This window comes from Babylonia areolata, chromosome 18 (genome assembly GCF_041734735.1).
Source record: "Babylonia areolata isolate BAREFJ2019XMU chromosome 18, ASM4173473v1, whole genome shotgun sequence".
In the NCBI taxonomy this organism is placed as follows: domain Eukaryota; kingdom Metazoa; phylum Mollusca; class Gastropoda; order Neogastropoda; family Buccinidae; genus Babylonia; species Babylonia areolata.
This window is the reverse complement of record NC_134893.1, coordinates 74,100,427-74,116,437: the sequence shown is the minus strand read 5'-3', so window position 1 is coordinate 74,116,437 and position 16,011 is coordinate 74,100,427. Positions and strand designations below refer to the sequence as shown.

The 16,011-nt window shown below is 43.4% G+C and overlaps 1 protein-coding gene across 1 annotated transcript; it reads right to left on the bottom strand.

The window, feature by feature from the left end:
- Window positions 1-370: 370 nt before the first annotated feature.
- Window positions 371-13,634, bottom strand: LOC143293088 (growth factor receptor-bound protein 2-like). The gene is made up of 5 exons (XM_076603991.1): window positions 13,361-13,634; window positions 11,498-11,592; window positions 5,321-5,464; window positions 3,031-3,199; window positions 371-1,323 (listed from the first exon to the last, which is right to left on the bottom strand). Exons 1-5 carry the CDS (start codon window positions 13,436-13,438, stop codon window positions 1,129-1,131), a joined length of 681 nt encoding a protein of 226 aa, XP_076460106.1. The 5' UTR covers window positions 13,439-13,634; the 3' UTR covers window positions 371-1,128.
- Between the last annotated feature and the right edge of the window lie 2,377 nt (window positions 13,635-16,011).

Genomic DNA, 16,011 nt, shown 5'->3' with positions numbered 1-16,011 from the left:
TCACAAGGTACGCAACTTCAAGTGGCAACTCTCTCCATTCACAAGGTACGCAACTTCAAGTGGCAACTCTCTCCATTCACAAGGTACGCAACTTCAAGTGGCAACTCTCTCCATTCACAAGGTACGCAACTTCAAGTGGCAACTCTCTCCATTCACAAGGTACACAACTTCAAGTCTAAGCTGCTTACACCATCGATTCAGCCAGCACTGTTTACCTGTGTTTACCTGTGTGCTGACTGAAAAAGTACTGAAGGCAGCACTGTTTACCTGTGTTTACCTGTGTGCTGACTGAAAAAGTACTGAAGGCAGGACTGTTTACATATGTTTACCTGTGTGCTGACTGAAAAAGTAATGAAGGCAGGACTGTTTACCTGTGTGCTGACTGAAAAAGTACTGAAGGCAGGACTGTTTACATATGTTTACCTGTGTGCTGACTGAAAAAGTACTGAAGGCAGGACTGTTTACATATGTTTACCTGTGTGCTGACTGAAAAAGTAATGAAGGCAGGACTGTTTACCTGTGTTTACCTGTGTGCTGACTGAAAAAGTACTGAAGGCAGGACTGACTTGAAATTGAGTACCTTGTAAATGGAGACACACCACTCTTGACAATTTCTTTATGATTCGATACTCTTCAGTATCAGCTATAACACCACGCATACAATAAGCAAAACTACAAACATCAAAACAACCCCAGGAAACAGAATCTAGAGAAACAAAAAGAAACAAAAAGCTAAACATGAACTAGGGAGAAGGAAAGAAGGATAAATGAGAAAATGAAAGACAGACTGACAGAGAAATAGGCTGAGAGAGACAGACACTAGACAGAGAAAGAGAGACAGAGGGACAGACAGACACTAGACAGAGAAAGAGAGACAGAGGGACAGACAGACACTAGACAGAGAAAGAGAGACAGAGGGACAGACAGACAAAGAGACAGAGGGACAGACAGACAAAGAGACAGAGAGAGAGACAGAGGGACAGACAGACAAAGAGACAGAGAAAGAGAGACAGAGGGACAGACAGACACTAGACAGAGAAAGAGAGACAGAGGGACAGACAGACAAAGAGACAGAGAGAGAGACAGAGGGACAGAGGGAGAGAGAAAGGACGGAGGTTCAGGCGAGACTCAATGCCTGATTTCCCTGACGTAGTTGTGGGGGAAGAGTCCCTCCTGGTTGGAGCTGAGCACCACGCCTGTCCACCAGTTCTCATCTGTCTTCCGCACCAGTCGTATGTGGTCGCCCCGCTGGAAGCTGACCTCGTCTGATGACCCTTTGGTGAAGTCATACAGTGCCTCAAACAGCGTGTCTGACGTTGATGCCTGGGGTACATAGAACAACAGTCATACAGTGCCTCAAACAGAGTGTCTGACGTTGATGCCTGGGGTACATAGAACAACAGTCATACAGTGCCTCAAACAGAGTGTCTGATGTTGATGCCTGGGGTACATAGAACAACAGTCATACAGTGCCTCAAACAGCGTGTCTGATGTTGATGCCTGGGGTACATAGAACAACAGTCATACAGTGCCTCAAACAGCGTGTCTGACGTTGATGCCTGGGGTACATAGAACAACAGTCATACAGTGCCTCAAACAGTGTGTCTGACGTTGATGCCAGGGGTACATAGAACAACAGTCATACAGTGCCTCAAACAGCGTGTCTGACGTTGATGCCTGGGGTACATAGAACAACAGTCATACAGTGCCTCAAACAGCGTGTCTGACGTTGATGCCTGGGGTACATAGAACAACAGTCATACAGTGCCTCAAACAGCGTGTGATACAGTGCCTCAAACAAAGTGTGCCTCAAACAGAGTGTCTGACGTTGACGCCTGGTGTACATAGAACAACAGTCATACCGTGCCTCAGAGTGTGATACAGTGCCTCAAAGTGTGCCTCAAACAGTGCCTCAGAGTGTAATACAGTGCCTCAAAGTGTGCCTCAAACAGTGCCTCAGAGTGTGATACAGTGCCTCAAAGTGTGCCTCAAACAGTGCCTCAGAGTGTGATACAGTGCCTCAGAGTGTGATACAGTGCCTCAAAGTGTGATACAGTGCCTCAGAGTGTGCCTCAAACAGTGCCTCAAAGTGTGATACAGTGCCTCAGAGTGTGCCTCAAACAGTGCCTCAGAGTGTGATACAGTGCCTCAGAGTGTGATACAGTGCCTCAAAGTGTGCCTCAAACAGTGCCTCAGAGTGTAATACAGTGCCTCAAAGTGTGCCTCAAACAGTGCCTCAGAGTGTAATACAGTGCCTCAAAGTGTGCCTCAAACAGTGCCTCAGAGTGTAATACAGTGCCTCAAAGTGTGCCTCAAACAGTGCCTCAGAGTGTAATACAGTGCCTCAGAGTGTGACACAGTGCCTCAAAGTGTGCCTCAAAGTGTGCCTCAAACAGTGCCTCAGAGTGTACTACAGTGCCTCAAAGTGTGCCTCAAACAGTGCCTCAGAGTGTAATACAGTGCCTCAAAGTGTGCCTCAAACAGTGCCTCAGAGTGTAATACAGTGCCTCAAAGTGTGCCTCAAACAGTGCCTCAGAGTGTAATACAGTGCCTCAGAGTGTCTGACGTCAATGCTTGGGGAACAGAGAACAATTAAAGACCCGACCTCATCCAATGACCCCTGCTTGAAGTCATACAGGGCCTAAAACAGTGTTTTGAGAAAAAAAAAGTGACGCGTTTCACTTTGACAAGTGTGATAGAACACTGGACTTTCAATTCTAGGGTCCTGGTGCCTTTGATGGGTCAAGGCTCGTGATTTTTGTCCATCTCCAAAGGTAAACTTGTGTACTAACTTGTTGTTGTCTGAAACACCTGTATGCATATACACATGCACAACATCAAATATACATGTCAGTGCTAGGTCAGTAATGGAATCACGAACATACCCAGCTCAAAATACAGCAGCTGACAGCACTGAGTATTGTTACTGAACACACATAAAAATACACACACATACATACATACATACACTCACCCAAACACACACATGTATACTCATTCAAACACACACATACACTCTACAACACCCACCTCTTCCAAGTCTTTCAGAAGTATTGTGACTCGCGGCTCACGAGCGACAGACACTGTGCGATGATGGTCGATGAGTTTGTTGATGGAGGGGAATGTTTTGTTCGGCCAGAGATAGTACTTCCCTTCTGCACTGGACAGGATCTTGAAATGCTGTGTGCCACTGCCATGCCTGAAACACACATACCTGCATTGGACAGGATCTTGAAATGCTGTGTGCCGCTGCCATGCCTGAAAAACACACATACCTGCATTGGACAGGATCTTGAAATGCTGTGTGCCGCTGCCATGCCTGAAAAACACACATACCTGCATTGGACAGGATCTTGAAATGCTGTGTGCCGCTGCCGTGCCTGAAAAACACACATACCTGCATTGGACAGGATCTTGAAATGCTGTGTGCCGCTGCCATGCCGGAAACACACATACCTTGACGAATGGGCTTTCACTTGTATGACCCTTTTTACCCCAACCATGTAGGCAGGCATACTCTGTTTTCAGGGGGATATCTTTAGCATCATGATCCCCTCCCCCAGTTCCCCTCTCCACAGTCTTCCTTGTCACCGTCTTTTGATGAAGGACAAGTGAGAAAGCTGCTGAAGAAGTCATAGGCTCTACACTGAATCCCACTGGTCAAGGGGAAAAACCACAGGTCAATGCCAACCAGTCAACACCAAGCTTAGTCTTAGGAGCTGTTTCTGTCTCTCAGTGGACAGACAGACAAGTGCACTATGTTTCAAACTGACCCTGAAATTTCTGTCTCTCTGTGGACAGACAGACAAGTGCACTATGTTTTGAACAGACAGACAAGTGCACTATGTTTCAAACTGACCCTGAAATTTCTGTCTCTCTGTGGACAGACAGACAAGTGCACTATGTTTTGAACAGACAGACAAGTGCACTGTTTCAAACTGACCCTGAAATTTCTGTCTCTCTGTGGACAGACAGACAAGTGCACTATGTTTCAAACTGACCCTGAAATTTCTGTCTCTCTGTGGACAGACAGACAAGTGCACTGTTTCAAACTGACCCTGAATGAAACAAAAATGAAAGCCCTCAGTCAGTCAAACCCATCAATCTCCTCATCTTTGACCTTTCAACTCACAGACTTCACTTCCTGTTCAACTGAGCCAATGGCTGCCTCTTCCAATTCACAGACTTCACTTCCTGTTCAACAGAACCAATGGCTTCCTGTTCTGGTAATGGATGGCTCACCCCTTCAAAATTTCAAGGGCAATAACTCCATAACAAAGCAAATGATTCACTCCAAGTTTGGTCCAGATGTGGCCGGTGTGTAAAGTGTGTCATTCCAAGTTTGGTCCAGATGTGGCCAGTGTGTAAAGTGTGTCATTCCAAGTTTGGTCCAGATGTGGCCAGTGTGTAAAGTGTGTCATTCCAAGTTTGGTCCAGATCTGGCCGGCGTGTAAAGTGTGTCATTCCAAGTTTGGTCCAGATGTGGCTGGCGTGTAAAGTGTGTCATTCCAAGTTTGGTCCAGATGTGGCCGGTGTGTAAAGTGTGTCATTCCAAGTTTGGTCCAGATGTGGCTGGCGTGTAAAGTGTGTCATTCCAAGTTTGGTCCAGATGTGGCCGGTGTGTAAAGTGTGTCATTCCAAGTTTGGTCCAGATGTGGCTGGCGTGTAAAGTGTGTCATTCCAAGTTTGGTCCAGATGTGGCCGGTGTGTACAGTGTGTCATTCCAAGTTTGGTCCAGATGTGGCCGGTGTGTAAAGTGTGTCATTCCAAGTTTGGTCCAGATCTGGCCGGTGTGTAAAGTGTGTCATTCCAAGTTTGGTCCAGATGTGGCTGGTGTGTAAAGTGTGAACTAGAACAGAGAAGACACATGGAACTGCAGTGCCGTATGACACAGTTACCGTGACTGATGTAAGAAAAAGTTGTTTTTTTCTAAAATCACTTTTATCTCTTCATTCACTTTGCAATCTCCCTGTCACCATGAAGAAATGGACACTGGTGTGGTATATTAAGGGGGAAGCAGCCTGATTCTAGCTCACCACTTTTCACAACCTCACCAGACTTAAAAAGTTTGAAGTTTGACTCATTCGTTTATCATTCATCAATCCCCTGTACAATGCCATCAGCATTCTCATTTAACAACATCAAATTCTTTGATAATTTACAAACAATGACCAAATTACAATTCTCCAAGAAAGTTCATAGAACATTTTTTTTAGAATAAAGTAAAGCTGAAAAACAACAACAAAAATAAACAGATCTAACTCACTTCGCTCACGGATATCATCCACCAACACAGACACACAGCCCAGCTCCCACTTACTTGACAGACAGGGAGAACTGATTTTTGTCTGATTCACAATCTCTGACGACAAAAGCACCATCTTGGTACATGCACTGTCCTGTTTTCTGTTTCCTCATCAAAAGTCCTTCCGCCTCTGTGCGAGACATCTTGCCCTGGTACCAGCTGAAACAGATATGTATTTCTCTGTTTTTGTCACAACAGATTTCTTTGTGTGTAACATCTTGCCCTGGTACCAGCTGAAACAGATATGTATTTCTCTGTTTTTGTCACAACAGATTTCTTTGTGTGTAACATCTTGCCCTGGTACCAGCTGAAACAGGTATGCATTTCTCTGTTTTTGTCACAACAGATTTCTTTGTGCAAGACATCTTGCCCTGGTACCAGCTGAAACAGATATGTATTTGCATTTGTATTTTTCTCTTTTTGTCACAACAGATTTCTGTTTTGTATTTTTTCCTGCGTGCAGTTTTATTTGTTTTTCCTATCGAAGTGGATTTTTCTGCAGAATTTTGCCAGGAACAACCCTTTTGTTGCCGTGGGTTCTTTTAAGTGCGCTAAGTGCATGCTGTATGTGGGACCTCAGTTTATCATCTCATCCAAATGACTGAGATCAATAAAACACACACTTCACAACTTACAAAATCCTGGACAAAATATAACAAAAGAAGGATGAAGTTTCCACGACAAAGTGTGATTATGCTACATATTGTCATTTTGTTGCTGTTGTTTCGAAAAACTGTTGAGATATATGATAAAGTGCCACATGTGACAAAAGTAACACACTGCACAAAGTCCTATTAAAAAATAAGCATAAAAGAACAACATTCCACAACAGAATGTGATATCATATAATGTGCAACTTCTTTCCTTCTGTTTTGAAAAGCAGGAAAAATTTTGAGACCTATGACATAACTGATCTTCGTTGGACCACTGAAACTGTCACTGTTATAATCATACTGAACAGTAAACTGATACTGTCACTATCATACTGAACAGTAAACTGATACTGTCACTGTTATAATCATACTGAACAGTAAACTGATACTGTCACTGTTATAATCATACTGAACAGTAAACTGATACTGTCACTATCATACTGAACAGTAAACTGATACCGTCACTGTTATAATCATACTGAACAGTAAACTGAAACTGTCACTGTTATAATCATACTGAACAGTAAACTGATACTGTCACTGTTATAATCATACTGAACAGTAAACTGATACTGTCACTGTTATAATCATACTGAACAGTAAACTGATACTGTCACTGTTATAATCATACTGAACAGTAAACTGATACTGTCACTGTTATAATCATACTGAACAGTAAACTGATACTGTCACTATCATACTGAACAGTAAACTGATACCTGTCACTGTTATAATCATACTGAACAGTAAACTGATACTGTCACTATCATACTGAACAGTAAACTGATACTGTCACTGTTATAATCATACTGAACAGTAAACTGATACTGTCACTATCATACTGAACAGTAAACTGATACTGTCACTGTTATAATCATACTGAACAGTAAACTGATACTGTCACTGTTATAATCATACTGAACAGTAAACTGATACTGTCACTGTTATAATCATACTGAACAGTAAACTGATACTGTCACTGTTATAATCATACTGAACAGTAAACTGATACCGTCACTGTTATAATCATACTGAACAGTAAACTGATACCGTCACTGTTATAATCATACTGAACAGTAAATTACATGATTATAGTATACTGGGATTACTGTTATAATCATACTGAACAGTAAATTGCATACTGTTACTGTCACTGTGATAATTATACTGAACAGTAAATTACATGATTATAGCATACTGTTATAATCATACTGAACAGTAAATTACATGATTATAGCATACTGTTATAATCATACTGAACATTAAATTACATACTGTCACTGTTATAATCATACTTAACAGTGAATTACATACTGATACTGTCATTGTTATAATCATACTGATCAGTAAATTACATGATTATAGTATCACTGATACTGTCACTGTTATAATCATACTGAACAGTAAATTACATGATTATAGTATCACTGATACTGTCACTGTTATAATCATACTGAACAGTAAATTACATGATTATAGTATCACTGATACTGTCACTGTTATAATCATACTGAACAATAAATTACATGATTATAGTATCACTGATACTGTCACTGTTATAATCATACTGAACAGTAAATTACATGATTATAGTATACTGGGATCACTGTTATAATCATACTGAACAGTAAATTACATGATTATAGTATACTGGGATCAACATAACTTTTATAATTATGATGGAGTCTCCCGTTGGACCGATGGATGAGTAGGCAGGCAGGCTTATCTGTCGGTGTGTGTCCTCATATGGGAGAAGAGGCTGATTCTGGATGTGCAGCACTTCCCACAGGTGTTGCAAGGGAAAACACCTCCAGAAGTTGAGCCCTGCTTTCTTTGCTCTCGCTTCTCCTTAATGGCCAGCATTCTCTTGTTTTCAAACGTCTTTATGCCACTAGAGCACAGCATCCTCCAGCGAGAGTCCATCCTCCAGTTGTTGAGTCTGCCAAAGGCGGAGCTGGCCTTGGCGATGTGCAGTGTCACTTCTGCATCAAAGGCTCCGTTGCTACATAGGGTGCTGCACAGGTAGCAAAACTTGTCGACTGACTTGATCTCTGTGTCATCAATCTTGACTGCAGGTGGGGGGAAGGCACTGGCGTTCTGTGAGCTAGCTGGCTGGTACATGGACTCGGTCTTGCTGAGGCTGATGGTGAGAACAAAGTGCCTGCAGGAGGTTGAGAACCTGTCCATAATGAAATGCATGTCCTCATGGGTGTGTGCAGCAAGCGTGCAGTCATCAGCGAAGAGGAATTCTCTCAACAGGGCCTCAAACATCCTGGACCTGGCGTGGAGTCACCGCAAGTTGAAAAGTGCCATCTGTGCGAAACTGAATGTAGATGCCCTGGTCACAGTCTTGGAAGGCGTCAATTAGCATAGCAGAGAAGAGAATGGAGAACAGTGTGGGTGCCAGGACGCAGCCCTGCTTCACTCCATTTACCACAGGGAACGGATCTGACATGTCAGCATTTTCCTGTACTCTCGTCTGCATGATCATCGTGGAATGACACAATCAGCTGGATTTGGCTCTCTGGGCAGCCAAACTTTAGGAGGATCTTCCACAGACCATGGCGGTTCACCGTGTCGAAGGCCTTAGTCAGGTCTACAAAGACCATGTGGAGCTCATTGTTCTGCTCACGACACTTCTCTTGCATCTGGCGTACGGCAAACACCATGTCACATGTTCCCCTGCCTGAGCGGAAGCCGCACTGTGCTTCAGGGATGACTGTGTTGGAGACATGGTCAACCAGTCTGTTCAGCATGATGCGGGCAAAGATCTTGTTGGCGATGCAGAGGAGAGAGATTCCATGGTGGTTATTGCAGAATGTTTTGTCTCCCTTCCGTTTGTAGATGTGGACAATTGAAGCATCCTTGAAATCCTGGGGGACCGCCCCTCTCTCCCAGATAGACTGGAACAGGGCGGTCAGCTTGTCTTTTATAATCATACTAAACAGTAAATTACATTATTACAGTATACTGGGATCCACACAACTTCCCATTCTGCTGGCCAATAAGTTCATTGTATTTACCTTTTTTGTGTACTGCACAGAAAATGTGCACTTGAAATATCTAACAGAACTTCAGTGACTCACCAGTGCAGACACCAAAAGGCTTGTATGGTTTGGTTTTTCTATTTTTTATTTCTCATTTATTTATTTCTTTTTATAAATCAGACAGAAGAAAACCTAACATGAAAGTATATTATGTAAGGCGTTTTTAGATGTTTGTTTTTTCAATCAGATGGACACAAAATGAAAATGAAAGTATGTCAGGCATGCCCAGTTGTTTTGATTATTGTGTCCATCTGTACCAACATTATATGTCTACTGCCTGCACCACAAGCTGGGTTATCTTCTACACACACTTTACATGTTAACAACCAAATTTATGTTTTATCTGGGAATGGTTTGTGCTGTCTTCTGCCCTTGAGTATTACTTTGTGGATAGTTTTGTATTTCTACATCTTTCAAAGCTTGAAATGGTCTCCATGGAAACTGATACAAAGTATGAAAGACCCGTCCTTTAACTCTTGAAATGGTCTCCATGGATACTGATACAAAGTATGAATGACCCGTTCTTTAACTCTTGAAGTGGTCTCCATGGATACTGATACAAAGTATGAATGACCTGTCCTTGAACTCTTGAAATGGTCTCCATGGATACTGATACAAAGTATGAATGACCTGTCCTTGAACTCTTGAAAAGGTCTCCATGGATACTGATACAAAGTATGAATGACCCGTCCTCTAACTCTTGGGATGGTCTCCATGGATACTGATGCAAAGTATGAATGACCAGAATTAAAGAGAACTGCGTCACCTATTGGAGTGGTGGCCTTTGGGTCAAACAGCCTCCTGGAAATCAAAGATCCAAATTCAGGAGATTGAGACAGCAGTGACCCTGCCCCTCCATGCCCTCCTCATAGTGTCCATAGATTGAGACAGCAGTGACCCTGCCCCTCCATGCCCTCCTCATAGTGTCCATAGATTGAGACAGCAGTGACCCTGCCCCTCCATGCCCTCCTCATAGTGTACATAGATTGAGACAGCAGTGACCCTGCCCCTCCATGCCCTCCTCATAGTGTCCATAGATTGAGACAGCAGTGACCCTGCCCCTCCATGCCCTCCTCATAGTGTCCATAGATTGAGACAGCAGTGACCCAGCCCCTCCATGCCCTCCTCATAGTGTCCATAGATTGAGACAGCAGTGACCCTGCCCCTCCCTGCCCTCCTCATGGTGTCCATGTTGTCAACAGCCCCTAGCCAGGAGGGCACTGCCTGGCAACACCATGCAGCAAAACCAACTTGGACAAGGAAACAAACATTAACACTAGCAGTGAAAAGACAGAAAAAAGTCACTCCCTTACAATGGTCAAACTCTTCCCAGAAATAAAAGCCTGAATTTCACACTCAGAACATTATTATATCACACTATGATGAAACTCTTTCAAGAAGAACAGCCTGAATTTCACACTCATAACGTTATCATATCACACTATGGTGAAACTCTTCCGAGAAGAGCAGCCTGAATTTCACACTTATAACGTTATCATATCACACTATGGTCAAACTGTTCCCAGAAGAGCAGCCTGAATTTCACACTCATAACATTATCATATCACACTATGGTCAAACTGTTCCCAGAAGAACAGCCTGAATTTCACACTCATAACGTTATCATATCACACTATAGTCAAACTGTTCCCAGAAGAACAGCCTGAATTTCACACTCATAACGTTATCATATCACACTATGGTCAAACTGTTCCCAGAAGAGCAGCCTGAATTTCACACTCATAATGTTATCATATCACACTATGGTCAAACTGTTCCCAGAAGAACAGCCTGAATTTCACACTCATAACGTTATCATATCACACTATGGTCAAACTGTTCCCAGAAGAGCAGCCTGAATCACACTCATAACGTTATCATATCACACTATGGTCAAACTGTTCCCAGAAGAGCAGCCTGAATTTCACACTCATAACGTTATCATATCACACGATGGTCAAACTGTTCCCAGAAGAGCAGCCTGAATTTCACACTCATAACGTTATCATATCACACAATGGTCAAACTGTTCCCAGAAGAGCAGCCTGAATCACACCAGAGTGGGGCCACACAGCTCAGGGTCATCCACTTCACAGACAGTCTTTGAGAGTGTTGCCCAAATTCTTGACCATCACTGCAGGTGTCTGTATCTCAGCCTGGCTGACATCAGGAAATATTAAGAGAGCACAGCCTTTTCAAATAATCCCGAATGTAAATGGACCACATAGCAAATTCTTCATCATTTTAATCATTATATAAAAACAGAAAACAAAACCTCCTAAATTTTGAGGAGGAGTTGGGGGGGGGGGGGGGGTGAAGAAGAAAAAGCTGAAGTATGCAGGCAGACTGACATCTCAGGTCATCTCAGGTCATTGGCTGCATGTCCTTTAAATGAACACATTCAGACAGACTGACTTCTCAGGCCTCTGTCTGCAGGTCCTTTAAATCAGCCCCCAACAAACAAAAGCCCATAAGCAACACTGAGGTCTTACTCGTGTTTCTCCATCTGTATATATGTAGAGGGAATAAACCCCGTCTTTCCATGCAGCTCTGCATTGAACCAGTTTTTATCCTCCACGTTTTTCACCTGCAACAAAGACACCACTTCAGTACCTGACCTTCCACACATCCACCCCTTCATACACTGCTAACGTGTCAGGCATCTATGCACATTCACCCACACATATAGCAACTGTGTACCAACACACATATAGCATCTATGCACATTCACACACACACGTAACATCTGTGTACCAACACACATATAGCATCTATGCACATTCACCCACACATATAGCATCTGTGTACCAACACACATATAGCATCTATGCACATTAATCCACACACATAGCATCTGTGTACCAACACACATATAGCAGCTATGCATATTCACCCACACACGTAACATCTGTGTACCAACACACATGTAGCATCTATGCACATTCATCCACACACACAGCATCTGTGTACCAACACACATAGCATTTATGTACATTCATCCACACACAGAGAATCTGTGTACCAACACACATAGCATTTATGCATAGTCAACCACACACAGAGCATCTGTGTACCACCACACACATAGCATCTATGCATACTCACACACACACATAGCATCTGAAAAAAAAACCCAGTCAAAATCACACACATACATCAGGAATTATATCAAAGCTATGGTAATATGATTAATGTGAACAAAAGACAAATGATATAACTATCATATAACAAAAACACCAAAAACAAATCACCAATTTTGGGAGGTGCTGTATTAGCAGTGACAGCTTTCTTCTTATTCCAAATGGCCAGTTTAAAAATCTAGTACAGTGAACATTTTAATTGTTACCCTTTCTGTATTGATGTAATGAGAGAGAGAGAGAGAGAGAGAGAGAGAGAGAGAGAGAGAGAGAGAGACAGACAGACAGACAGACAGACAGACAGACTGACAGACAGAGTGTATGTGTGTGTATGTGTGTTTGTATGCTTGCGAGTGTGTGTGAGTGTGTGTGTGTGTGTGTGTGTGTGTGTGTGTGTGTGTGTGTGTGTGTGTGTGTGTGTGTATTCATGTGTGTGTAGGTGTGTTCATGTGTGCATAGGCAGGAACATCTTAGAGTTCTTATTACCATGTTCTTCTTATAAGTTTTTAAGATGTCATTTTATTTCATAATTAGCCAATTCAAATATATTTTGTAAATGGTGTTATTTCTAGAATACTACATACACCCAGAAACAAGGATGAAGATATAATAATTCCATTACAGTATGTGACCGAAAACCTAGTGAATACCGGTGAATACGACAATCTCTGAATCTTTCACGGCAGTAGCCTACATTCAAAAGTACATCAAATCACACACACACACACACACACACACACACACACACACACACACACACACACACACACACACACACACACATCTATATATTCACGATTATATCGAGTTTGCTCCGAATCGCTAAACGTTTTCAATACAATTATTATCTTCTCGATATCGAAAATACACCGACAGTGACACGTTTTTTTTACTTTCAATTTTGTGATTCGATCGGGTTGTCATCATTCAATCATTTTGTGCAAAACATTAATTGTGCGGATAGATTCGGCAGCTTCTACTACTCACGTTTTCCAGGTTAAGTAGCAAACGACTTGCAATGCGAGTCAAAAGTCTGAATTGTATATTGCAGTAAAGCTCTCACGTACTAAGTAGGCATCGATATCGATACTACAGACATATAAACTAGGAAGTGAACTCAAACAGTTGACAGTCTCTGGGCATCGAGCAAGCTAACATACTTCCGTAGAAAGTAACTGTGCAAACAGATCACAGAAAAATAAGACATATTTCATTTACCTTGATTGTGTCATCGCGTTTAAATGACAATTCATCGTCTTGCGTTGCGTCGAAAGGATACAATGCTCTGGCCTCCATCTTGCCTCCTGACTGTCTCTTCCAGACCACAACAAGATTCGTACGCGTTACGTCTCCAGAAGAACCGAAGAGGTATGGGTCGAATGAAATAGGATTATATCGTTGAATGAAACTATACGATGAATTTTGTCGTTGAATTATACGGACAACTCATGAGAATGTCTACATTCAATTATAAAATTACCAAGAACTATTATCGGGCTTGTTCGCATAAGCGCGGAAGGGAATGTTGTGCTTTCCGGCAGGGACAAAAAAACAAAAAACAAAACTGCGATGATCTGCCGGTGTCACTGTTTGGTAGACCCCCTCCTACGACTTCTGATCCAGTGTTCACTGGTTATTAGGGTTCGAGGCATTGTTTCGGTATGGTGTCGTGTCTTTGGGAAGGGCACTTTTCTTCGAATGTCCTCAAATCACCCAGATTTCTTCTACTTCTTCCTTTATACGGCCAACATCATTTTACTGATGAGTCTGTCGTAGTTTGGGGAGATAGCCGGAGATTGCGCTGTTGTGAGGATTTAAAAAAAGATAAAAAAAACAACAACATTGTCTGGTGGCCTGGCCAGGCAGTGCACGTTCAGCGTGCACCGACATGATGCCAAACCTCTGCAGCAGCCGTGGATGGGGAGGACAGGGGTAGAAAAGTTCCTGGGAAGGGTGGCAGGAGGGGGTGGGGGGATTGTGTTTCAGGTTCTCGAGATGGGAGGCCAGCCTGGACTTGAAGCAGTCTAGTGACTCAGCCGTCACAACCTCCTGAGGCAACTTGTTCTATTCTGGTATGGTCCTCAGGAAGGACGTCATTTACCTGTACCGTGTCATGCAGGTGGGGATGTCAGGTTGTTATTTGTTCTGCAGCTCAGCCTGCTGTCAAATGGTTTGGGCAGGTATGTGGAGTTAATGGAGATGAGACCGTGATGGGATTTGTAAAACTTCTCCAAGCGGGCTTTCTTACGACGCTGTTGCAGGGAAGGCCAGTTGAGATAGTCAAGGATGGAGTCCACGCATGATGTTTGGTGGTGGCGATTTGAGACCCATCTTGCTGCTCTTCGTTGGATCTTCTTGAGGGCCTCAACCTCATTTGCAGTGTAGGGATCCCAGACAGTGGCTGCGTACTCAAGAAGCGGGCGAACAAGGGCTATGAATGGGGACATTACTTCATTTGGGAAAGTTAACAGAAAGGAGAGGACTGGGCTCCACCTACAGACTGCCTTCCAATGTAGGAAGCATGCCGAGCCCTGAACACAGTGGATATGGAATCACTGCCCTGATCACATCCTGAACAGTGGATATGGAATCACTGCCCTGATCACATCCTGAACAATGGATATGGAATCACTGCCCTGATCACATCCTGACCACAGTGGATATGGAATCACTGCCCTGATCACATCCTGAACAGTGGATATGGAATCACTGCCCTGATCACACCCTGAACAATGGATATGTAATCACTGCCCTGATCACATCCTGAACAGTGGATATGGAATCACTGCCCTGATCACATCCTGACCACAGTGGATATGGAATCACTGCCCTGATCACATCCTGAACAATGGATATAGAATCACTGCCCTGATCACATCCTGAACAGTGGATATGGAATCACTGCCCTGATCACACCCTGAACAATGGATATGGAATCACTGCCCTGATCACATCCTGAACACAGTGGATATGGAATCACTGCCCTGATCACATCCTGACCACAATGGATATGGAATCACTGCCCTGATCACATCCTGAACAGTGGATATGGAATCACTGCCCTGATCACACCCTGAACAATGGATATGGAATCACTGCCCTGATCACATCCTGAACAGTTGATATGGAATCACTGCCCTGATCACATCCTGAACAATGGATATGGAATCACTGCCCTGATCACATCCTGAACAATGGATATGGAATCACTGCCCTGATCACATCCTGAACAGTGGATATGGAATCACTGCCCTGATCACACCCTGACCACAATGGATATGGAATCACTGCCCTGATCACATCCTGACCACAGTGGATATGGAATCACTGCCCTGATCACATCCTGAACAGTGGATATGGAATCACTGCCCTGATCACACCCTGACCACAATGGATATGGAATCACTGCCCTGATCACATCCTGAACAGTGGATATGGAATCACTGCCCTGATCACATCCTGACCACAGTGGATATGGAATCACTGCCCTGATCACACCCTGACCACAGTGGAAGGTATCACAGGGTCTGAGGGTGGGTGTGTACTGTGGGATTTGAGGAAGGTATGATGGTGTGGGTGTGTACTGTGGGATTTGAGGAAGGTATGATGGTGCCGGTGTGTACTGTGGGATTTGAGGAAGGTAGACTGGGTGGGTGTGTACTGGTGGGATTTGAGGAAGGTATGATGGTGCGGTGTGTACTGTGGGATTTGAGGAAGGTATGACAGGGTGGGGTGTGTACTGTGGGATTTGAGGAAGGTATGATGGTGTGGGGTGTGTACTGTGGGATTTGAGGAAGGTATGACTGGTGTGGGTGTGTACTGTGGGATTTGAGGGAAGGTATGATGGTGTGGGTGTGTACTGTGGATTT